The sequence below is a fragment of the Aulostomus chinensis genome, chromosome 11 (assembly GCF_037954235.1).
Source record: "Aulostomus chinensis isolate RoL2024-O1b breed Wild chromosome 11, RoL_Achi_v1.0, whole genome shotgun sequence".
Taxonomy (NCBI): domain Eukaryota; kingdom Metazoa; phylum Chordata; class Actinopteri; order Syngnathiformes; family Aulostomidae; genus Aulostomus; species Aulostomus chinensis.
This window is the reverse complement of record NC_141330.1, coordinates 11447457-11471299: the sequence shown is the minus strand read 5'-3', so window position 1 is coordinate 11471299 and position 23843 is coordinate 11447457. Positions and strand designations below refer to the sequence as shown.

Below are 23843 nucleotides of genomic sequence, written 5' to 3'. Positions count from 1 at the left end.
TGCTGCGTGTGAGACACAGAGACCAAAGAGAGGTGACTACAGATCTGAACTTGAACTTGAGAGCTGTAGCTTGTGGCCACACCTTCAGGGAGGCGTGGCCACAAGCTACGGTACATGATGTCATAAGTTAAGAAACAAAGCAACACAAATCCCTTCCGCTGCATTAATGCAGTAGTTTCATGTTCATTATTAAGAGTTCACTTTTCCTTTAAAATTGTGCATAGTCCAAATAAAGCTCGTATTTTCTTTGTTTTATTAAATAATTTTTTTTTTAAATCCATGGAACATTTATTGTCAAAAAAAACAAAAACAAAATTCTCATTACCTAATTTTCTTTTTAACTTTACCACAATGCACTTATTTTTCCCAGCAAAGCCACTTCTACCTTGCTACATGAAACATTTGCACAGACACACGGAACACATTTCTCTCGCATGAAAAAAAAAAAAAAAGTTTATTGACAAACACTCGACAGCTCCATAGTCCTCACAGCTGACATCTCAAATTCAAGAATCAAATACTGTAAAGTACATTCATTTCCAAAAGGCCTCCACTTGTGTTTACAGACCATCAACATCCTGTTGCAGCAGATCTGAGAACAGATTTCTCCTTCTGCTTAATGATTATCTCCCCAAAATCCCAGGGAAAACAGCATTTGCTAGAGAGATGGAAAGTTTTACTTTAATGACAGTTTAATGACGGATTCTTCATTTGTGCACAAATAAAAAAAAATTCAAAGCACTTTACTGAATATGTATATGTACACGAACCAGCACGCAAGTCACAAACAAAATGGCAACATGTATGATGAGCAAGTTCAAGTCCGTTCTTGATTTGGAAAATGTTCCTCTGAAACTGAAGCTCATGGTCTTTAGTCCGTGACAGTATGAGACATTTCATCAGAGGTATAATCAACATGATCCGGCTCTTTGTCAGACCAAAAAGAGGTCTTGCAAATGTCACTGAGGGCTTGAAGGTGCAACTTAATTGGGCCATTAGAAATCACATCAATATGATGCAAAAAAAGAAACGAAAATCTGTGGAGTAGAGGAAGTAAGAAAGGGGTTATTAAGAAAATGCGTAATTTGTGAAAATGTACTTTTCGTTAATAGGGAGCACAAACTTTATTCAGATGGTACGTAATGTATGGCTACTGCATTCAATCTATGAGCTAACAAGCCACAGTCTGGCGAAGCTAGAGGACCTTTAGCTAGCCTCAAATCATGGGGCACAGATTTTGTCTTTCTGGAAATGTATCTTATCAAAAAATACGACGTAGTTAAGCAAATTCATCGGTACTGGTTATGCTGCACAGCTGCTAATGCTATCACAGGTCTGTAGTCTCTAAACTAATAACTGTATATATGTTTGCTTTTGTTACTGGACAATGAACACACATCACCACTGCATCTTCAGTAATGTAAACAAAAGTGTAATTCAATCAAAGTGAACATCATAAGTGGAAGGCACCTGATTATGGATTAACAGTTCAGTGCTTCAAATGAATCATTTAAAAATATGACACTTTTCCCTTTATTTTACAAAAAAGAACGTCAAATGAATAAAGTGCTTTAACAACAATAGTGAACACAGAAACTTGGAGGCAAATCTTGCTAGCCGCTTTAATGCTAGCTATTCTTCCTGTGGTCCGCATTTGTTTTGAAATGAATCAGTTTGGGGAACAGAGAGAAAAGCAACTCCTCCATTTAGTCAGTACGTCTCACTCAATTTGGCGGGTTTCCTTGGCAACAGAGGGTGGGGCTGGGCTGTTGGATGCAGCGGCGCGGGCTGTGAGACCCTTCCAGCCAAACAGAGCTTCCTATTGGACAGAGAATAGTTGACTATTAAGGTTTAAAAGACACAAACAAGACAGACAAAATGAGAAGTATGAAATCACAGCAGCTAACCTGCACAGTCCCCAGAGTGAGCATCCAGCCTCCAGGTGAGTCTGCCCCATGTGACTTCACCGCTGTGGGTGGGAGGACACCAGGATTGGGGGTGTGGGCTGGTCCCTGAGGTGAAACAGTTTCTGAAGCTGCTGCTGCTGCTGAAATTGAAGAGCTTTGTGTGGATGAAGCAGTTTGTGTTTTTTGGGTTGGGCCTGTTTCCTCCTCAATTGGTGTATCTTGTGAGCCACCCAGCACAGAGGAGGAGTGTGAGAGCGGTGGAACTGACCCAGAGACATAACTGGGCGCTGGGCTACACTCCCCTGAGGCACTGGGGGGAGTGTGTTTCTTCCTGCGGAGGGTGTCTATCCAGCTGGAGCTATGTCTGGAGGCGAAGGTGGCAAGCGCCAGAGAAGACAACCGCATGTTCTTTCCTGAGGTGATCAGCTCTCCGAATCCTTCCTGGTGAGCAAACGCATAGCCGGACCTTCGAGAACTACCTCGAGCTCCCAAACGGCCCTCTGACACACTTCCCATGCTGCGCTGGGTACCACCAATGCTTCGACCCACTGGCTTCCGCTTCTTCTGCCGCACCAGTTGAGTGTAGCGTACCTGGACAAATGAGCAGAGGGACATCATGCTTGAATTATTCCCATGCCATCTTTGCTAGTTCATCAGTGAATTTTAAAAAGAACTTCAGGTTCAAATTAACAGGTTTAATGATTTAAAGCTGAAAAGACAACATTTTTAAGAAATAATTCTTAAGAAATAAATTTACCTGAAAAAAAGGAGTTCAGTAATTGCCAGCTATTGATAAATAGAGGAAATGGCTGAGAATCATAAGGCTTTATTCCATTATCTGTCTCAAATACTGTATTAGTTCAGCATTCCTACAGTGGTTGACACTGAAAGCCCAAAAGGTAAAGGCCAAGGTCATCACTTTTCTGGACAGGTAAGCTAATATCTGCTAACTAATAATACCAATTGTAAAAATTACCAGCCTTAGCCTCTGACAGGTTCATGCTGTTATTGTTGTATGCAACAACATCACAAAATGTATCACTATGAGATAGAGCACATGAATTGTCTGTATTATTACTGCTGTTCCAACTCTGGCCATATGTGGTTAGTTGAGTCAACCTGCCCGGAACAATAGATTAGTGCAGCAGAAGTATGTGGGACACCTACTGACTCGGAGGTGTAAATGTTATCCTTTACACATTTAATGGATGGGGGCGGTATGGCTCGGAGGTAGAGTGGCCGCCCTGCAACTGCTGGTTCCACCCCCCCCCCCCCCCCCCCCCACGGTGACCTTGTCAAAGTGTCGCCTTCATTGCAGCCACCACCAACAGCGTGTGCTTGAGTGAGTGAATGGGTGAATGAGATGACACGAAAGCGCTTTGAGTGTCAATAAGGTGGAAAAAATGAGTCCACAAATGGAAACTGATGATAGAAAAATACACTATGTCCAATATGTCCAGCTTAGACACCAGATGTGTTCCTGTGCATTCTGAACCCTTTTTTTCTGTAGAGGAGGTTCGACCTCTGTCATGAGGGTCACTAGCTGAGTCAATATTTGCAGGGTACTTACTGTCTATGAGGCCAGTGACGGAAAGCGTACAGCGGTCATCGCACAAACACAAATTAAATGGTTTGGATGCATGCAGTTAATCATTGGCTGAGGCAAGTTTGAAAAAGTCCTGTTATGAAGACACAACAGTAACACTTGTTGCAATGAAAAAGATGGACACATCACTGTGTTTTTGTCGGCTTTCTTACCGTGTCTGAGAGCTGAGGTTTGAGGTCCAGCTTGAGGAAGCGGAATGCCAAAACTGGAACTATACAAATTGCTGTGGCCAGTGCAATAGTTAGCCACACGACTGGCTGCAATAACGTGCTCTGGGCACTACCTGCACTCAGACACAAACAGAAATATACGTACATAAACATTAGCAAGAGTATTAAACATATATTTCCTCTCACAAATAATATGAACACACATAAAGATATGATAATATACTTCGGTGTTTAATTAATGGGTGCATGACAGCTCCCCAACCATATTCTCAAATGAACAAAGCATTTCGCAGAGTGCAGCACAGGAAAACTAAACTTTATGTAAATTGGATCCTACTTTAAGCCAGCTTCAATATATATATTATATACACTGTATATATTATAGAAAAACTTTTATTACATTCACATTAATTTATCGTCTCATACAGTAAGTAGTAGTTTGTCATATTTGATTGAACATATGTATTTAAAAGACCAGAAAAGATATGAGTAAACAATTCTGTCAAACATGTACCCTAGTTCGTCTCAATTTGGATTTCAGACCCAGCACAGTACCAAGGAAACTCCACTAAATGTATGAATTATATTTTTTAGAAATTGATTCATGAAAGATTTCGGTTCAGTCTTAAAAAAAAACTAGATGGACTGGGGGAAATGGGTTGCACAATCAGTACCTCTGTATTCAAAGAGACAAATGTGAATGTGGGGCTCCCCAAGGCTGGCTATTCGGTCCTCTTTTATTCAAGTTTTGCACGCTTCCATCGAGGCACATTACACAAATTCACAACGTATTATGATTTTAAAACGACACCCATGTTAGTAACTATGTACCACTTAACCTTGGATATTCCCAAAAAAGGTATTTTTTTACATATCCATATTGATAGTGGCCACAAATATCCAGTATTGGTGGGGCTCTCGTGTGTGTGTGTGTGTGTGTGTGTGTGTGTGTGTGTGTGTGTGTGTGTGTGTGTGATAAAAACAACCAGAAACTGACCTATAAAATGGAACTGATTGGGGAAGATCCTGAAGAGAGTCTGACTGTGTAAAGCAAACATGATGCTGAAGAAGGAGCCCAAAGAGCCCAACACAAACACAAGGTTGAACACGGTCCAGAAGCCTGTGTCAAGAGCAATCTAAAGGATCACAGAGGTACAAAGTCACCACACTGTGACAGACCAGGCATCATCCAAATATACCCAGAGAGGAGAATTTATACAACTTTTGGCTCACTCACCTGTACGCTGACCACAATGACCAGGGCTGTTGCCGTGGTGACAGCAAAGGTCTGGTAATCAGCGAGAGGCTCTCCGGTGCTCTGCGTGGCATCGGTCAGGGTAGCATAGGGGATAAAAAACAGCACCACTGATGTGTAAATGCCTTGGGCGATGCAGATGAAGAACTCTCTTTTATTGAAGAGTAGGTTGAGTTGGCCAGGTTCATACAGCTTAGGATACTCCAGACTCCTTAGATCCGGGACATCCTGCAATCACAGAGGAGTGAGAGGCTGCTTTTAATAAAATGAGATGGAGAACCATGGCAGCGCATGAACGTGATGCTTTGAGCTACGTTTTAACATCAGCATGCTAACGTACTGACAATGAATTTTAACACTAAACACACATCAAATGAGCTCAAATTCAACATTTGCTCATTAGCACTAAACATACAAGACTGAAGAATTAGTTTGTTGTCATACACTGAATTAAAAAAACATTCAAAATTGGATCTGAGGATGATGCTACATGAAAAATGAATTCATCTTAAGGGGAGACATGAATCTCTGTTGGAAAATTTCACTTAAAACCCAACAAAAGACATATCCAGGGGATTACTGAAGTCACTTGCTTTAATTTTCTTGGCACCTGTTATACCTGAGTCAAATTGCACAGGACAAGATGTAAGGGATCGCCAAGGTCAGGAGGTGTCATCATTTTGGGACATTGAATATCTGTCTATAGTTTCATTTCATCCAATAGCTGATGAGATATTTCAGTGTTTCGACATCTTGAGTCATCTTTCTTCAATCAGTCATGAAGGATAGTAGTGAAAACAAAGGATCCAGACATTAATATGTTGTACCTCCTAGACATATTACACACATATTAATAAGTTGAACAGACCTGATCAAATATCCCCATAGCCAGCACAGGGAGGGAGGTGTAGACAATGTTGTAGAGAGTGATGAAGTACTGATCATACACCGTCTAAAGGAGAGACGAGACAAAACACAAATACACAATAAAGGTCACGGTTCCACGATGTTCCCAGGATGTTGACCCCATTACCTCCATTCTCTGACCTGGGCAGAGAAGCCACAAAAGAAGCCAAACCAGAAGTGCACCATGGTGAAGGCAAAGTTCTTGTAGAAGAAGTAGCAGAGGAAACGACACATTCGCAGATAGGACCAGCGGCCATGAACCAGCAGGAGGCGCTGTAGGAAGCGGAACTGGGAGAAGGAGTAATCACTGGCCAGCACGGCCTGGATTCCCTCCTGACCTGAGATACCAACCCCGATATGAGCACCTGGAGGAGTGGAGAGGAGACTTACTGATGCTGCATCAGTTGCGAGGTTCTGAAAAATTCCATTGGTTTCTGGTTATCATCATTCTGTGATGCTTGCTTTGTCTCTTTTGCTAACTGTAGTGATTATGCAGTTAATCTTACTGTGTTAGAAAATTTTGAACCTTCCACAAAGTGTGTGGAAATGCTAATGAGCAGAAGTAGCCAGAAGATCTTTTACAAGTATTCACAAGTTGAGTTTTTCTGAGAAACCTTGAAGCGTTAGCTAAACACATATAAAAGGAATTGTCTTTTTTCCTGACTGATAAATGAAAGTTCATGTTTACAGAATATGACCTACATGAGGAAACGTACATTTCCACATGACAAACATACAGACAAATACAAAGTGACAGTACATAACTTACAAAACATAGATGTTCACACTTACACAACAAACTTACAAAAGCAGAACACAGGGTTAAGTGTGATGTTCTGACTCTCCTATTTTGTCAAGTAGTACAGCAACTAAGAGTATGAGATTTTCACTTCACGAAAATCACATTCAAAATAATTTACATCAATTTATTATGACGATATCCATAAGAAATTTAGACCAAATAAGAATGATATTGATAATGCTATGGTGTAATGAAGAGTCTACCAACAGCATTAGACAGCATGGCAGCCTCTACCATCAGGATGTGAGCTTGTGTGGGAACGGATGGATGAGAAGACAGCGTGAAGCAATTTGAGCATCGCCAAGGTAGAAAAGTACTATTTACTAAAGCTATGAGTTTTAATTGACTGTTCTGTAGATTAAAAAAGGCGTTGGAACAAGCCTATCTGACTGAAAGGAGTTTAAATGTAGACACAAAGAAACAAGTTTCTCACATGATGAGGAAAGGCACTGCAATATTAATTGCCACACAACGTGCGTCACTATTAGTCACAAAATGTAGATACAGTAAACAACGTGTGCTTGTAAATTTCCCTTGCTAGACACAATCAGCTATGTAACTAACTACGTAACTTCTCTCTTTCTTTTTCTGGTTATACTTCCTCCAATTTTCTGTACTGATTTTTCTTCCTTGCACCAACTTACTCTTGATCATGCTAACGTCATTAGCTCCGTCTCCTATAGCCAGAGTGACAGCTTTCTTGTGTTTCTTGATGAGCTCAACCACCTGAGCTTTTTGCAGCGGCGTGACTCGGCAGCATATGACGGCTTTGCATGTACACACTGTAGACACAAACTCCATCTCCATGTCTGCTTCCAGGGCATGGGCCTGTTGGAGAACAGGAGAGTGATGTTTAAGAAGAGAGTGGTTCGTTGACAAGTTCCGTGGCAGGTGGCTCTGCATGTATTTATGTACAGCGTTCTATTCATACCAGGCTGTGGCCGTTGATTACGAGGCCAAACTCTCCTGGGACGTTGTCCATGAGGTTGGAGGGAGGAGGGCACTGCAGCTGTTTCCCACCTCCTCCTCCTCCTCCTCCTCCTCCTCCTCCTGTACCAACTCCTTCTTGACTTTCCCTGAAACCGTTACTCATGAAACAAGCTTCTCTCCATCCCTCTTTCCCTCCATCTGTGGTCCGTGACAGCTCAATCATCCGTTCCCTTGCCCTCCTACAGAGGCAGAAACTGCATCAGTAAGGTGCATCTGTGCAAACCCAACATGACAATATGAAGGAGGAAAAACTAGACATGACAAAGAAGTAACCAAAAACACAACAAAGAACCAACTTGCAGAAGATATCATAAAGGCAATGAAAACCGTAAATAAAGCATACTGGTGTCAGGGGTGAGGCTAACTGATATCACAATTATTCTGTCAGCAGGATGACACTAAAACCTACCATTATATTTCACGGTTCAGTAACCCCACAGTGAAGACAGAGGGACATGCATGCGTCCATCCAGAGAGACTGACCTGAGTTCCTGTCGTACACTCTGGACAGTGTGTCCACTGATGATGAACACTTCCGTCATGTCATCTGTCAGCATCTTACAGGAGTAGCCTATGTTGACAGCTGTCTCTGTACGGGAGAGGGAGGAAGACTGAATGCGAGCATATCTAAAGCTCCCACCATGACGTTCAAAGCGAATGACTCTCATTCACTCATAAAAGAAAGCAACACATCAAAAAGCAGTGTGTCTCACCCTGTTTGTCTCCGGTGAGAACCCAGATCTTGATGTTAGCCAGAGAGAGGACAGCGATGGTTTCTGGGACGCCCTCCTGTAGCTTGTCCTCTATAGCTGTGGCACCAAGAAGCTAAACACAAAAGTCAAACATCAAATTTAAAGAGGGCTGATACTGATTTTATTACAAAACAGAGAATGAGTTGATAGCGATCAGGTGTTATTGAATCAATGATCAATTAAATAATTCCAAACTCCAAGTTTACTGGTTATGCCGTCTCTTCCAGCTCTTTCTCTTTATTTAGCATTAGCCAGCAGTTGTTCACGCAGGAATGAGTTATAGTTTTCGAAGCAAAGCGGCAACCTTGTTTTACAAATATTTGGTCAGCACCAATCTAGTCTCATTGATATTAAGTAGCAAGCTAACGTTTAGCTGATGTGCTTGAGCTAAGGTGAAACATTTTGGCAAACTTTACCACGTGACTGACCTATTCAGGTGCATTCTAAGGTGCCTGATGTACCAAATAGATAATAATAATGCCCTGGTAAAGTCTCAAGTCCAAGTAAAAATCAAGTTGAAAGTCACCTCTGTGTGTGTGTGTGTGTGTGTGTGTGTGTGTGAGTGTGACTTTCAGTATCTGTCCCATCTCTGTTGTGATGTGATGATCTGATATTATGAAGGTCATTTCCTCTCACTAGGTGGAACTAAACTAAACCCAAGTCCCACTTTTTAATCTATCTGGTAAAGTGACAGTTCACACATGAGGAGCAATGGCGGATCACCAACATGCAGGGACACAATCTCAGTCACTGACCATCATTTCTTGTTCTATCTGCTCATAGACAGCTGACAGCAGCTCCTCCCTGCAGTTGGTGGCACTGTCAGCGCAGCGGTGGCTCTCTGACCACACCTCCCACTCATCCTCTGACAGGTCCCTGTAGGCCAGAGCCAGGGTCCGGAGCCCGTCTGCTGCATACTCCTAGAGACAGACACATACGTGGATGTCAATAAATGCTGCACATGGGATTGTAGTGTGTCTGTAGTACGACACTAGATGGTGGTATAGCTTCATGCATGCTCTCGCTCGGTAGAGTTGATGTGTGTGTGGTTACATACATTCAGGTGGTCTGAGGTGAAATTCATCAGCTCCTGGTTACATGGGTGGAGTCGCTCCAATAGCACTGTGTCAGCTCCTTTGCAGTAGAGACGGATCTTTCCCTCAGGGTTACGCACTGAAAATGAATTATAAAGCGAAATGAGAAAAAAAGAACTTCACCTAACTCTTTCATCTACTCCAAGTAACTACACTTCACAGCTACATTAGTAATGTCGGCCCTGATATCGATTTGCAGAAACATGCATTAAGAGCCTCTGAGCTTGTTTGTCCTGGACTGAAGTTGTTTCGGAGGCAAAGACTCATCATCAGAGGAATGCAGAGAAATCTCACAGAAGGATGAGATGAAAACACGACCAATAATTCGCCTCCCGTCAGCTTGTAGGAGAGTGATTTTAATGTCAATCTGGGAGTAGGTGACACCACCAGAAAGACTTCTGAACAAAGTCAAACTCTGAGGTGTTCCAGGATCATGAGTGCAAGTAAAATAATTAAAATGTTAGATAAAATACCTTGAAGTTTAAATGAATCAGATCGTTTCAAGCAAAATTTAGGTTTTGTCTCCCCATGCACTGGCTTTCCCGTCGCATGAAGTTAATGAAGTTCAATTGATACAGAAAAAACTGAGGAGAAAACTGAAGATAGTATTTTAATAATGAAGGTTTACCTGTATTGATGTACTGTTAATGTTATAAAAATGCAGTCTACTAAATTGACACATCTTTGCCAGATTAGGGAGAGCTGCACACCTATGACAGACATCCTCTTGCGTATGTTGTTGAAGTCCAGGATGGCGAGCAGAGTGTAGATGACGGTCCGTCCCATCTCTGTGGTGGTGATGGTCCCAGGAGTTCGTGAACGAAAAACAAAACCGAAATTTCTAGCTGCCGTCACTAGAGCGCCCTCATCTGGAGACTGAGCCTTATACACCAGCTCCCCTGAACACACAGAAGAAAGAAGCATGAATGATGCGTAAATAAACATTTGACAGATAATGTTTGGATTTCCACTGCCTTTTCACCTCACCCCTCCTCTCTCTCACCCTCACTCTTCTCCTCACTCATGACCGTGTGACAGAGGGAGAGCAGGCGGAAAAACTCGTGAGTGTGTGAATCTCCCACTTTCACCGACTCCAGCAGGGTGTCGTCATAGAAACAGAAGTCCGGGTCGGCCAGGGGGTTGAAAGGAGTAAAGTCAAGTCTCTGGAAGACAAATAAGAGCTGGCACTTTTGATAATATCTCTTAAAACATCTGGTGGCACAGGGTGACTTTTAGTTTTTGCCTATGTACCTTTGGTTGAGGTCCCAGTGGGTCTGTCACTTCACCTACAAGCAGCATAAATATAAAATGCATCAGAATTCAATTACACGCATGGGGACAAAAAGACACTCCCCAAAAGATAAATCACTCTTTCAAAAGCGTAGTGAGTGTGTTTGGACTCACCATAAGTCTGTCCGTTGATGGAGCACTTGTTGAAGCTCATGATGTTTTGAGTGAGAGTTCCAGTCTTGTCACTAAAGACATACTCAACCTAAATGTAAACAAAAATAAGACTTCAATAAAAAAAAAAACTAAAAAAAAAATACTACAGCATAGTTGAACTTCTAATTGCTTCTAATGAACAGTAAGACTAACACAAGATGGGGACATCATCTGAACTCGCTCACTGTCCAAATCTGATTTTTTCTTTCCTGGTTTAGAGATGGATTGATTTGTACAGCATGAAAATTGGTTCCCGCAAAAATGTATGTAATATTTATTGAAAATATATTATATAAATACATAAATGGATTGTTCTGTGTGCTGCCATGTTGCTATACACAACTAACAATGATGCTGGAAGTATCAGACACTCGCTTTGCTGTGCCCACCTGTCCCAGCTCCTCGTTCAGAGTGGTGGTCCTGGCCTCAGCTGCTGTGTTGCATTGTGAGCAGAACATTTGCTGGTCCCAGTTAATGAAGTAGCTGTGACCCAGTCTGATCACCTCCACGCTGATAGTGAGCAGAAGATACAGTCACCTTCAAGTTGTGATGCCTTGGATTCAAATATGTCTCAATAATAAGGCACAAACAACTAACTGCTAAGATAGCAGCCAATGTGTAGCATTCTTTTTTTTTAATGTTCCAACCTTTAAAAGCGTTACCCAAAAAATATAGTTAAGAGGAACGTTTTCCTCACTGCATTTCTTCAAAAATAACTTCAAAATTTAGAAAACACCAACAAGATGTTATTAGCTTCAAGCTAAAGAAGATCTACTACGACCAGAATCCTTTCTATACACGCATGCTTGAATAATTCCTTGTGTAGTTCTCATTTAAGGTGTTTTCATATGTGACAGCATGCAGTTGAAAGCTTTGGGGACTGCCAAAGCCCCCTCACAACTCCTCTCCCCAGATTCGTTCACTATACGCTTTTTCAGTTTCTCGTGCAAGCACACTGTGGCTCCGTTAGTTCTTTTTTACATTTATCGTCTCAGCTCTCTTACAGCCACAAGTGTGTTTCATGGGTGGAGTGTCATGCATACATAGACAGGAAAGAGCCATGTGGATCAGTAAAAAGCAAAGTACAAAATGACTGATCACCATAACCTGGTATTATCATCCTTTCATTAACTACTGTTAATTAGATGGTATGGTGTGCTAAATTGTTATAATGATCCATAATCAATTCCTTCACCTGACGTATAGCGAGATAGGCACCACGGTGTTGAGAATGATGACATAGGACCAGAAGGAAAGGAAGGCAGAGAACAGGAAGTTGTCAACGGGAGGGTCCCAAGGCAGGTAACTCTGAAACAAGGACCCCACCTCTCGCTCCCATACTGCATTCCCCACAGACAGGATTACACCCATACACACCAGGAACCCAAAGATCTGACAAAAACCCACAAAATAGAGTGTGAGATGAGATATGAAACTAGATTCTAGCCACTGACATCATGTCCTGAAATAGTTATGAGCTGTGAAAGTGAGAGGTTTGGGGTGTCCTACCCAGAGGACCAGAGTGTTCATCAGGCGATCGATGCTTGTGCGTTTAAACTTGGTGCGACCGCTGTTCTGCATTAGCTTGGTGTCTGGGCCTGGGGCAGAAGAGGGGAGAGTTAAATGTGCCATATGCATGACAAAAATACACACACACACACACACACACACACACACACACACACACACACACACACACACATACATACACACTCACCTGCGAAGATGACCAGACCGAAGCAGGCCTCGGTGTTACGCAGCACACACCCTCTTAGGAGCATGTTCTGATTGGTTAGGCTGTATTTCTTGTCTCTCCAGTACAGAGTCCCACAGAACCTATCCAGCTTGTTATTAGGGGGCTCACACACCACCTCACCTTCACACACGCAAACACAAGTAAACATACACAATTAGATGCTATATCATAAATCCAAATTCAGTTATTTCATGAATTTTTGAGTAATTATCATCGTTCTGCTGTCACACAAACACACCCAGGCTGAAACACACACCAAGTGTAAACTGATATCCAGCAAAGTGCAGGTGGATTTGCTGCAGTGATGCATTTTTCTGTGTGCGTGCGTGTGCGTGCGTGTGTGTGTGTGTGTGAATAGTGACACTTTCACGTAGGAGGGTGATGATGATGAGATCTTGTTCAGCTCTGGTGGAAAATGCAATTTAGACTGGAAGCCGTTGACCTTAGAGAAAGCGATCAGTGCTTTCTCAGATCTCACCATTAAACGAAGCTAAGTTGTTGGGGTCTCCAAGTTCAGATGTCACTGAGACAGACTGACGCACCTTCATATTGGTCTCCCTGCAGGATAATACACAACACAGCAATTTAAGTGGAGGTTTTTTTTGTTGCTTGTGCAGATTGTGAGGTGTTGTACATCGATGATAAGGTGTGGTGTGTTTGCTGACCCGTCCAGCTCAGCTGTCTCGATGTAACAGAGGCCGTGAGGTTCACTGCTGGATAACAGGAGCAGGTCAGCCTAGAAAATAGATACAACAGCTGAGGTTAGCATCTCTGAACAACACTGACGACACAGCAACAGAATTAGAGGCAGTCAGTGTTCATAAAGATTAGAATCTGCCCAAGTTAGCAATTCATGTTGCTGGAGAATGATCGCCATCTTTACACGGGGAGAAAAACATCTTAGAGCTCTGTGTTGGACACAAACTTACTGCCACAAACTGGTTGTTCTCTAATTTGATGATATCACCCACTCGAACGTTCATCCACTTTTCATTCTGAAGACTGAGACAGAAAAAGAGAGGACAGGTGAAGAAGCTGCAGTTCAGTTTAATATTCAGGTGTCACAACTGGAGAACAAACTTACGAGCCACAGATGAGGACCTGAGACTGACGGTTGTTCACTTGGTTGTCACTCTTGTGACGAAACTGGAGGAGCAAAACCTCTGTTAGTTTTTCTGGAGTTTAGTCAAGGCTGGAGTCCTTGTACTGTATTCTCTCTGTTTTTGTGTTGTGTATGTGTTGTGGAATATATGCTCACATAGTCGTCTGTGGCATCCTTTACTGCAGTGATGCTCAGTACAAGAGCTAAAGGCACGATGGTAGTGAACCAGGAGAGGGAGGAGATCTGAGGGATCAACTAGACACAAACACAGAGGGTTGATCAGAGCTGGACACCCAAACAACAGGCATGGTCAGTAGTTTGATGTTTTGCTCAGAGTTGGATGATTTATATTATTCTGTCTCTCTCTGTCCAATTTAAGTTACCTGAAACTATCCAGCATACATTTCAAGAACATCCTGAATGTAGCCTGAATATACACCTAAAAATACCTCCCTTCCCTTGAAACAGTCCACACCTTGAAAAGTCTTTAAAAGAAGTCCTAAGACTCCATTAGTCCTGATGCCCAAAACATTCCCACAACCTACAAAATTGTCTTTAATTCACCAAATATCATTCCGTTCCCCATCAAGAAAAAACCCCATTATTATTATTATTATTATTATTATGAACAATGAAAGCTGCTGTAATCCCTTGTCTTCCTCCTTTGCCCTACCCAGGTCCGAGAAGTCTTTTACCCTTCAGGGTGTTAATATTTCCTCTTCTGGTATACTTCTAGTATTCAAATATACACATACTAATTAGAAGCATATTTCAAATTATTCCTTCTCCTTCCTTTTGATATTCCTATTTTTTTTGTCCTTGTACTCACCTGCAGTATGAGAAGGAAAAGGAAGTAGGTGTTGGCTACTTCCTGGAACTGCTCAAACAGGTTGATGGGCAGAAAGGTGACAATGTTGTATTTGGATGTCATGATGCAGTTACTCTGGATTTGGAGGAAGGGAAGAGATAGAAACTAAAAAGATGAATATGATATACAGTGCATATATAACCATGCACAGAAGAAAAAAAGGACTCTCTTACCGCGTACTGAAACTTTTCGTTGTACTCTCTGTCATTGGCTCGGACCCTTCTCTCCTCCTCTGCAGACACAAAGGTAAAGGATGACAACATACACATAAATGCGTCAACATGCATAAAAGGCAATTCACAGAAAATTCAACATCTGTAATGTCGTCTGGCGTCCTGGGTAGGGCAAAGGAGGAAGACACGTCATAAGTCCACTGTGTTTGTGAATTTCTACATCAATCAGGCTGGAGGTTGATGATCAAATATTTGACCACATGAACACATATGCAAGCTAGCAGAAACAAAACAGATTTTTTTTTTCTGTTTGACTTAACAGGAGCATCATAAGCACATTACTGTTCTTCTCAAAGGAAAATCTACAAGTAAAATGTCCTTGTGCGCCTCCCTCCAAACCTCTTTATCCGCTTGCTGTTTTTAGGTTTTTGTCCTGCTGATGCAAAGTAGTTTGGGAGTTCCCCTCCAGCTCCTCCTCCTCCTCCTCCTCCTCCTGCTCTACCAGGTCAGCTTCCTCTAATATTGATGAGAATGCTTTTTAAATTAAACAAAAGGCCTGTTTTGCAGAGAGCTGCACACAGATATGAAACACAGGGTTAAAGCATGTGGTTGGCTCACAAATGATGGCAGAGAGGCACCACAGGAAGGGACATAACATCAAAGGCTATCGCACACGCATATAAACAAAAAGACGCTGCGGTTTCCTGTGTTTCTGCAGCACTGTGAATCCCCGTTTCACCTCACACAACTGACTCTTCGTCTCAGCTGTATTCAGCAAACACAAGTCACTTGGAGAGTTAAGGCTGTTTTGTAATAAAACAGATTTATTTCGGCAGATGAGTCCTCCTCTGCTGCAGACCAGCTGAGCTACTGTCAAAGTAGATTCAGTCAAATTAGAAAATACAAGCAGTTCCACATCGCTGTGAAATTAAATGACACAAATATGGATATACAATTGATGTCAGTTTGATTGCAATATCAGATTTAAAGTTTTAAAGCGACAGAGCTGGATTTTTATGTACATTATCATCTTGTACGTTCAAGTCCTCATCAAATAGTCAAAGCTCTCAGCATTTTCCTGAATGTGGACTTTGTGTGTGTTGTGACAGTTCTATTAACCCAACTGATAAAATTCTGATCGTGAAATGATTCATTTCACAAAGGTTATGTGACCCTCCACTGTTTGACCATCAAAACGCTCATTGCAGGCTAATGGTGGAGCCTGTGATGTAACTTGTAATGACTGTCATAAATCTGCAGCACAAAAGCTTTAAAACTATAATTGAAAAAATCCTTTATCAATCAAATAATTAGGGATCCAGGAAATGAATTATCCGACAAATCAGGTTATTTCGTAACAATGATGGAAAAACCATCTAGAGATTCAATATCTCCGTGAAGCTGCCCTCCCTGATCTGCACACGATAACTTAATTAACACAATGGCGGGGGGGGGGGGGGGTTTCAGATACACACGGTTGCAATGAAAACAGTTGAACTGTCTCAGAGTATATGCTCTATAGTCTAGTATATGCTATAAGTAGTCATTTCAAATATACGTCACAAATATGAATGGCTCCTGTGCAGGCTGACCAACCCAACCTGCATGCATGAGCATCTTTAGCAAAGTGCACATTAAGTGTTTAACGTGTGGGACAGCTTGAAGGGCATTAAAGCCCTGACGTAGACCCGATGCTGCACAGCCAGTCTGTATAAATCTATAAAGCTCAATTACTGAGGAACCTTCTGTTGCAGGCTTTCTCTGTTGTGAGTGTAACAACTCAAATGAGAGCACAGGTATTGATTCAAAGTAAAGATCACACTATTTTACACAGTAAATGTATTCATCTGCCTTGTCTTTTTTCTGGACATGTGAGGGTTACAGCTCTCAATCTCCTTGACAAACACACACACTCCCCAACGCACAGATTGAAGCCGTAGTAATAACTAAAGTGCACACCGAGCCCGGGGAGCGGTGTTGTCCTTTCCATGAGTAAAACTATGTCAGGGTCGGACTCTGGAGAAGTGATCATCGCTCACTGGAGCTGATTTCATTAGAGGAAAAACGGGATGGAAGGATGGCCTGCAGTCGTGCACTCACAGACGCACACGGTGATCTAATTTGTTGAAAAGCGATGCGCAATGACACAGCAGCAGACTGATGGGCTGGAGGTCAAATGAAGGTGCACATCCAGTGTGATCTGTGGTAGTTAATGATACAGATGAGGCAGTGCAGTGACAGCGGCGCCTCCACGATTGATCAGCGTCTCTGGCGGCAGCAGCAGGCACAAGGACAAATTAACCCTTTCAGACAATTCAGATTGAAACACACTTTTGTTTACACAGAGTCAGCACTGAATGTCAAGAAACCTAGGGGACTACGAAAACTATGACCATCTCTGATTTATTAGGATACTGGACTGAAAACTGGAAGAAAAAAGAAGACTGAGCCAAAACACTGTCTGACAGCAACGGTGCATGAATTCTGGATCAGGTTCTTATGATTTATATATTAGAAAAGGAAGGCAGCGATGATAGATGGTGATGTCATCGCGAAAGACAGCTCAGTGATTACAGCAATGCTTGAAATACAATGAGGTATACACACACTGAAGTATGAAATAGGGGGAGTGAGATGAAGGAATGAAACTTGAGATGATGAGGAGTGTTTATTTGTCAAACATCAGTAGATGACGCTGGAAAAAACAACAACAACAACAACAACAACAACGTTGAAGCTCTCTTAGAAATCCATCTCGTACCTGTCCGCCTCTTTTTCGACTGAACTCCGTCAAGACCTTTCTTTTTCTGTCTTTGCAGGGAAAGAACGACAGGGAACCATTTTTCCGGGATGTCTTTAAGCACGGTCATCTTGAGTTTTCTAGCAGCCGCCGAATGATTTGTCTTTAGATGTGCACCGTTTCTGACCGCTATGTTTTCGTCCTCCCCCCCACCCCACGATATCTCCCCAAGGTCCCAACTTCAGCCAAGTAAACGCATGCGCACCGCCCCCTCTCCCTTCTGCCCCCCTCTCTTGTCCCAAACACACACACACACACACACACACACACACACACACACACACACACACACACACGGGTACACGCGCACGCGCGCGCGCACTGCCCGGTGAATGCGTGTATTCTCGCTGAGATGCGCGAGTTGCCGGACTGTGGGTGCCATGATAGATCTAAACTAAACTGGGGATTGGTTCACGTCTGCCGCACGTGCGGTAGTGCACGCTCCTGTCTGTGCTTTTTGCTGAGAAGGTGCGCGACAGTTCCCAGAACCAGGCAGGTGTCTCTGCACGTGATGCGTGCCGCAAGCCTGGCGTGTCGGTGATGAACACAGGGTTGACATACGCGTCATCATGACCTTCAACTGTTGGACATCCTACAGCAGTGTTTCACCAGCAACAGCTCCTCGCTTAAGGTTTCACATCACGCGTACCCAGCGTCCATCACTGCTGCGGGGAACGACAGCGCATCAGTTAAAGATACATTGTGTAGAATTCAGTTACCTTTGCCAAGGAAGTCGTGTTTGCGTCTGTCTGTCGGCACCAGCACACAAGAACTGAGTGGCTCCGCTTCACCAAACTCAGTGGAGTGGTGCTCTGAGCCAAGACGAATCCATTACATTTTCGAGCAGATTTTTCATAGCACCATGAGAGGCAACAAGGAATGCTCTGTTTTAAAATGTGATGCAGTGGGTTGACTAGATCCATCTCACATCTGATCAGAGGTCAGACCTGGTGACGGGTTACTGTGTAGACCATTCAAGTGTTACAATGGTGAGGTGGCCAATTTTAACAAACAGGAAAGTGTAACAACTGGACATGACATGATCAGATCTTTCCCAAACGACTTCAAGCCCAGACATGATGATGTCTAGCACCAAATGTGATGGCAAAGTCATAGCGCCACCTACTGGTTAGGGGAAGTGAGTTTGGTATTACAAACATCACTTGATTGACATCAGAATGATTCTTTGTAATCTTTATGTGATGTGTGGCAGCTTATCGTCAGTGCACGCAGGAAGTGAATACGCTCCATAGCGCATGCTTGAGTCTGCTCATTCATGCATAATCCAAATATGATTGGGTCTCACCACCACCTCTCACTCCACCGCGTGTGTGAGGGCCCACTTTTTGCTCAGTTGACAATGAGCCTTTAACATCTATAGGAGAATGCCATCTACAGTAGCCCAGAATGGACAAAATAAAGAGCTTCAAGAATTTTGGTATCATAAAAGTTGGTTCTTGTCATCCTCTTGTTCGGCATACTCACATACTTGTTACCCCATAACTCCTTATTCAAGCCGTGTCCTCTCTTAGCAAGCTAGGAGCATCGGCTTTTGCTTTTTTTTCACATAATAGTACTTTATTCCATCAGCTACATGTGTCCGCTCTGTCTGGATTGTCATGGTAACGACAACAACGCACATCTCCACAGATACTATGAGGACTCACAATGGATGACATATGAAGAGACACTTTACACACTCCCGTTTTATTTCACATTATACACAATGCAGTAAACAGAAAACTAGGAGAGAACTCTCCTCAGTGCACGCGCCCAATGGTTGTACCACGGAGGCTGCACCGAGCCAACAGCCACAAACCCCCATCACTGACAAATCAAGAGAAAAACAGTTCCCAACAATTGAGAGGTGAGGGATATGCTGTGTGAGGGATATGAACAGTCAGTTCTTGAAGTTTTGGAAAAATGGGCTTGGCAACTTTGACCAGGGACAAATTCTGACGATTGGATGGCTGGGTCAGAGCCAGAGCAGCAAGTCTAGTGTGACTCCACAGAAGAGTTCTTGTCTCACAAATTGATGAAAAATGGTCACGGTTGCCAGCTGTTTCGGCAGCTCGAGGGGAACCTAAGCAATTTTAGGCAGGTGGGTTTTAATGTTTTTGCTGATTGATCTCAGTGCCTCATTCCAGTCACTCTTCTCCAGGTCCACATCCAGTTGTAAAAAATCAAGATGGTAGAGGCCAAAACACCAAAGTCGAGACTTCAAAATGGGAGTCTGGGAACCAGTGGAGTAACCCCAACAAAATATCCCAGTTTCCGTATGGAAACCTCTTTGTCATTTGCCGATGTTGCTTTTTCTTTCTGTCTTTGTTTAGTTTTCCTGCTCCTTTTAATAGCCTCTGTGTGTAAATGTGTCTCAGGTGTGTCTTGCTGGGGATTTTTCTGTATATTTTCTCCTCCTGTTGTTTCAGAAAACTTCAGGACATGTCTCCAACTTTTCCTTGCGTTTCCCCAGTGAGTTATCCCGTGGATAATTTTGTATTTTTGTCGGATTTTGTTGCCTTGATGCTGGATTTCCTGTGGTCCGACCTTTGACTTTAATACAGACTTGTCACTGTGCTCATTTCCTGAGGTGTTGCTGCGATTTAAGCTGTCACTTTCAGGTATGACTGTACAGAATTTTTTAAAAAATTGCTGGAGTGAACTCTGCTTTGGAGCTTCTCTCTTGATCAGCTGTGATTGGCTGAAGGGATGTTTGTTACGCTGGCGTTAGCCTACTATTTGTCTTTTGAGATGAGACAAATGCTGTGTGCAAGTTTCTATAACAAGAGCTTTTATTTCTAAAAGTGGATTTTAGTACCTAACAACCTGTGAAATGCCTGCACTCTCCTTGTGGTGCTCATTGGCTTCACCTTGAAACCCCCAGGACTTCCACAGTTGCTAGTTTGCCATGTTCTGTGTTGGCTACTGACCTGGAGGAGGCCTCTTTCTGAACATCTCCACTCTGCCGGCTTCCCTCCGCTATGGCCCATGGGAATGACTGCAGAGGGAGAGAGCAGGAGGTGGCAGGAGAAGATTACTTAATGGTGAAGAGAAGAAGACACAAACACAGGGGGCTGGATGAGGAGGTCACAACTGTTGTGCTGTTCGGTGTTTACAACAGGAGAGAATGGTTTGCATCACACAGAGGAAGTGAAAGTCTCTGAGGCATTACAACCAGGACACAGACATCAGCAGAGCGGCCATCTCGGCTCCCTTACAGTCCTAATGAGGAAATGACATTCAGCCGTGAGCTGCATCTGTCTCTTTGGCACACTGAGGACAAGAGGCTCCTCCAGAGTTTCCTCCTATTGTAGATGAGAAGGAGAAATCGAGCGGCATTTTCAACAGACTCTCTCTCCATATCTCTCGTTTCTATTAAACACCTCACTGCTTTCCCCTCGCTGGGCTTATTTCAGATAAGCTAGGGTGGACAGATGAGGTTGCAGAGGATGGAGTTATATGTCTAAAAATCTTGAGGTTTGTATGATATACTAGGAGGTACAAACAGAGGCAGACGCCACGCTTGAGGCAGCGAGCTTCCAATCAATACTCCTGAGAGAGAGAGAGCTGGTCCGTCTCTCTCCACGTGAGTTGGGCTGATCGGCTTTCAGCTAGAGTTTCCAGCTCGCCCTTCCACACAGTCCTGTCTTCACTGCATGCTCTCTGCTCTCTTGACAACTTCTATTAATCAAAAGCAGCAAACACCCGCTAACATCCGGCTCTTTTCTGCACTGGGAAAAGTTTAATTTGCATTTAATCCAATCTGCAGTAGAAACAGGTATTCAATTGTTGCAGTCAACACTGATGTAAACAAAAAATTCAGCTGAACGCAGTCATTTGTGACCCTGAACCTTCCACTGCACATACTCCTGGACAATGGGTTTTCCAAACGTGACTAACCTGGAATGAACCTTTTTCATTGTGAGCAGACGAGTTTATTTTTTTCTGGTGCGTCACATTTGACGTTAGAATGGAACGCACTGGAGAGCAGGGTAGACAAACTATCTAGTAGGTGACCGTCTTTACTTTTCGCTGCAGTCTGTTTTTGAAACGCAGCACCGACTGAATGGCGTTCCAGCTCTGTTTGATAAAAGATGGTTTGAAATTTTTGGGCTGAAATGGTTAAAAAAAAATCTTAGAAGTTACATTCTTCATAGCAAATGCTATAGCTTAAACTCTCCATTTGCAAACAAGTCCGATGTTAGCAGGCTCTAGCAGGTTCTTTGGTCAGTGAAAAAGGGGCTTTGAAGTTATTTGCCTGGTTCTCTTGAGTCTTTAGGTTTTTCGTGTTTCTGTCTTTCATGCTCTCTTAGTTGACCTGTAAGGTAAGGAGCTAAAGCTGACTGACAGGAGCGAGAAACACCAGAGACACACTGATGCCCTGAGAATCTTTCCAAACCATTGAGCAAAATTCCCTGAAACACCCCCCTACACAACACCCCCTCCATCAAGTTTGCTAGCTTCGCTCATAGTTTCTTAGAACCCTCACACATGCAACCTACTTCTTCTCCCGTCTGTCTCCTGCTTTCCTTTACAGGAAATTCTCAGTGTGCACTGGAAATTTCAACTTGACCAACTGTGATGTCACAAATCCTGCGTATGCACCTGCCTTTCATATCAGATATTAAAATGAAATTTGAGTCAACGAAGGAGAGAACAGCCATCAAGTATCTTACTCTACAAAAACATCTTTCTACACACTCAAACAATGAAAAGGGGGCGGGGACAATTTTTGTCTGGAGGGCGACTTTGAGATCAAATATAATTTAGATATATGATTACTTTAGTGAGGAAACAGAGAACAACTGACTAATAAAGTTAAATCATGGTGCCGCCATCCTGCTCCTGAGGCAGGACGCTGAGTTCTTATAGAGAAATTGAATTAAAACAGCATAAAGTCCATAGACATTTATAGACATCCATTATATGAAATACAGTTGGGGTGCTATGGAGGCTCCAGGTCAGTGCAGCGATTATGATTAAACTTCACTTTGCTTAAAGGAAAACAGTCAATAAGGACTTTTCCACCTTAAATGCAGATTCTGAAACCATCCGGAGCTACACACACACACACACACACACACACACACACACACACACACACACACACACACACACACACACACACACACACACACACCATCATCATCTTCATCTGTACATAAAGCAATGGAAACAACCCTACCTTTTCAAGTTAGCGCTACAGAAAGATTCCAGCAGGAGAGAGACATCGTCTTGCTGCTCTTCTCTCGGAGGTCACGGTGAGGGTGAGGTGATGTGCGTGATGTAAGGCCGCTGAGGTGGGAGGGGATGAACTGGAGTGAAGTGAAGACACCGAGGTGAGGGAGGTTGGTGCCGAGGGAGAGGAGGAGGAGGAGGAGGAGGAGGAGGAGGGGCAGGAGGAGGTGCACCTTCGCTTCATCAATCTCCACCTCCTGCACACTTCTGGGACGATCGGTTGTTTTTTAAAGATTGTTTTGAGTATCTGATTATGTACAATTTTGTTTTAAAAGTTTAGTTCACACATCAAGTCACTTGCTTTTCTCAGTGTCTGAATCGTCACTGATCTTTCATTTGTGTCACAGCGCCCCCTACAGCTCTACCGCCGTCATCTGCTCCAGCATGCGTTCACAGCTCAACATGGTCATGAACACATGTTCAAGTGCAGCATCTGGCCGGGTTCGACAGTTGTATATTAGAGATATAACTTGCTCCCGCCGTACAGTGAGAACAATAATTATTTTCTCTCACAGTCCGAAAATAATCCAATTGTAGGAATAAGTTATTTTAGGAAATGATCAAAGTCTGGGAAACACATCCTGTGGCCACCAGTATCAAATAGCAGATCTTTGTTGAAAAAAAGGGGTGAAAATAGAAAAAAAAACGATCATGGTTTTGTAGATTCAGAAAGTAGAGAATGAATTTCAGCTTTTTTAACATTAAATAAACAATGAGTATATTCTGATTGTATGAAGTTGAACTTACACGCAACTGCCCAAAGATTAAAACTGTGGCCTTATCAATGGACAAATATTTTACTTGGAAATATGAGATAATGCAAAATTATGTTATGATTAAAAAATAAGAATTAGGCCATAAACAATTAGTAAAAAGAAAGTTCTTACGTTTTTAATGACATTTGAATGATTGTCACGTTAAGCTACGATTGTTGCATAATTCATGATACAGCCGGGGTCGGAAGATCTGGGTCAAACTATT

At 42.8% G+C, this 23843-nt stretch overlaps 1 protein-coding gene across 1 annotated transcript; it reads right to left on the bottom strand.

Moving 5' to 3' along the window:
- Window positions 1-99: 99 nt before the first annotated feature.
- On the bottom strand, window positions 100-17719 carry atp8b2 (ATPase phospholipid transporting 8B2). The gene is made up of 29 exons (XM_086218456.1): window positions 17586-17719; window positions 14825-14883; window positions 14613-14726; window positions 13940-14038; window positions 13766-13827; window positions 13611-13683; window positions 13347-13417; window positions 13160-13239; window positions 12643-12801; window positions 12435-12523; window positions 12121-12317; window positions 11315-11435; window positions 10887-10974; window positions 10734-10768; window positions 10486-10645; window positions 10193-10381; window positions 9446-9561; window positions 9144-9308; window positions 8350-8461; window positions 8120-8225; window positions 7578-7815; window positions 7291-7474; window positions 5986-6209; window positions 5807-5890; window positions 4921-5166; window positions 4681-4819; window positions 3666-3796; window positions 1908-2498; window positions 100-1819 (listed from the first exon to the last, which is right to left on the bottom strand). Exons 1-29 carry the CDS (start codon window positions 17692-17694, stop codon window positions 1721-1723), a joined length of 4140 nt encoding a protein of 1379 aa, XP_086074582.1. The 5' UTR covers window positions 17695-17719; the 3' UTR covers window positions 100-1720.
- Between the last annotated feature and the right edge of the window lie 6124 nt (window positions 17720-23843).

Excerpts from the sequence above, each read along its gene's own strand:
- atp8b2 (XM_086218456.1), bottom strand. The coding sequence starts at position 17,694 with ATGACCGTGCTTAAAGACATCCCGGAAAAATGGTTCCCTGTCGTTCTT. Across the intron at positions 13,418-13,610 it reads AGAACAACCAGTTTGTGGCA|GCTGACCTGCTCCTGTTATC; the intron begins GTAAGTTTGTGT and ends TCTATTTTCTAG. Across the intron at positions 9,309-9,445 it reads TCACCTCAGACCACCTGAAT|GAGTATGCAGCAGACGGGCT; the intron begins GTATGTAACCAC and ends GTCTGTCTCTAG.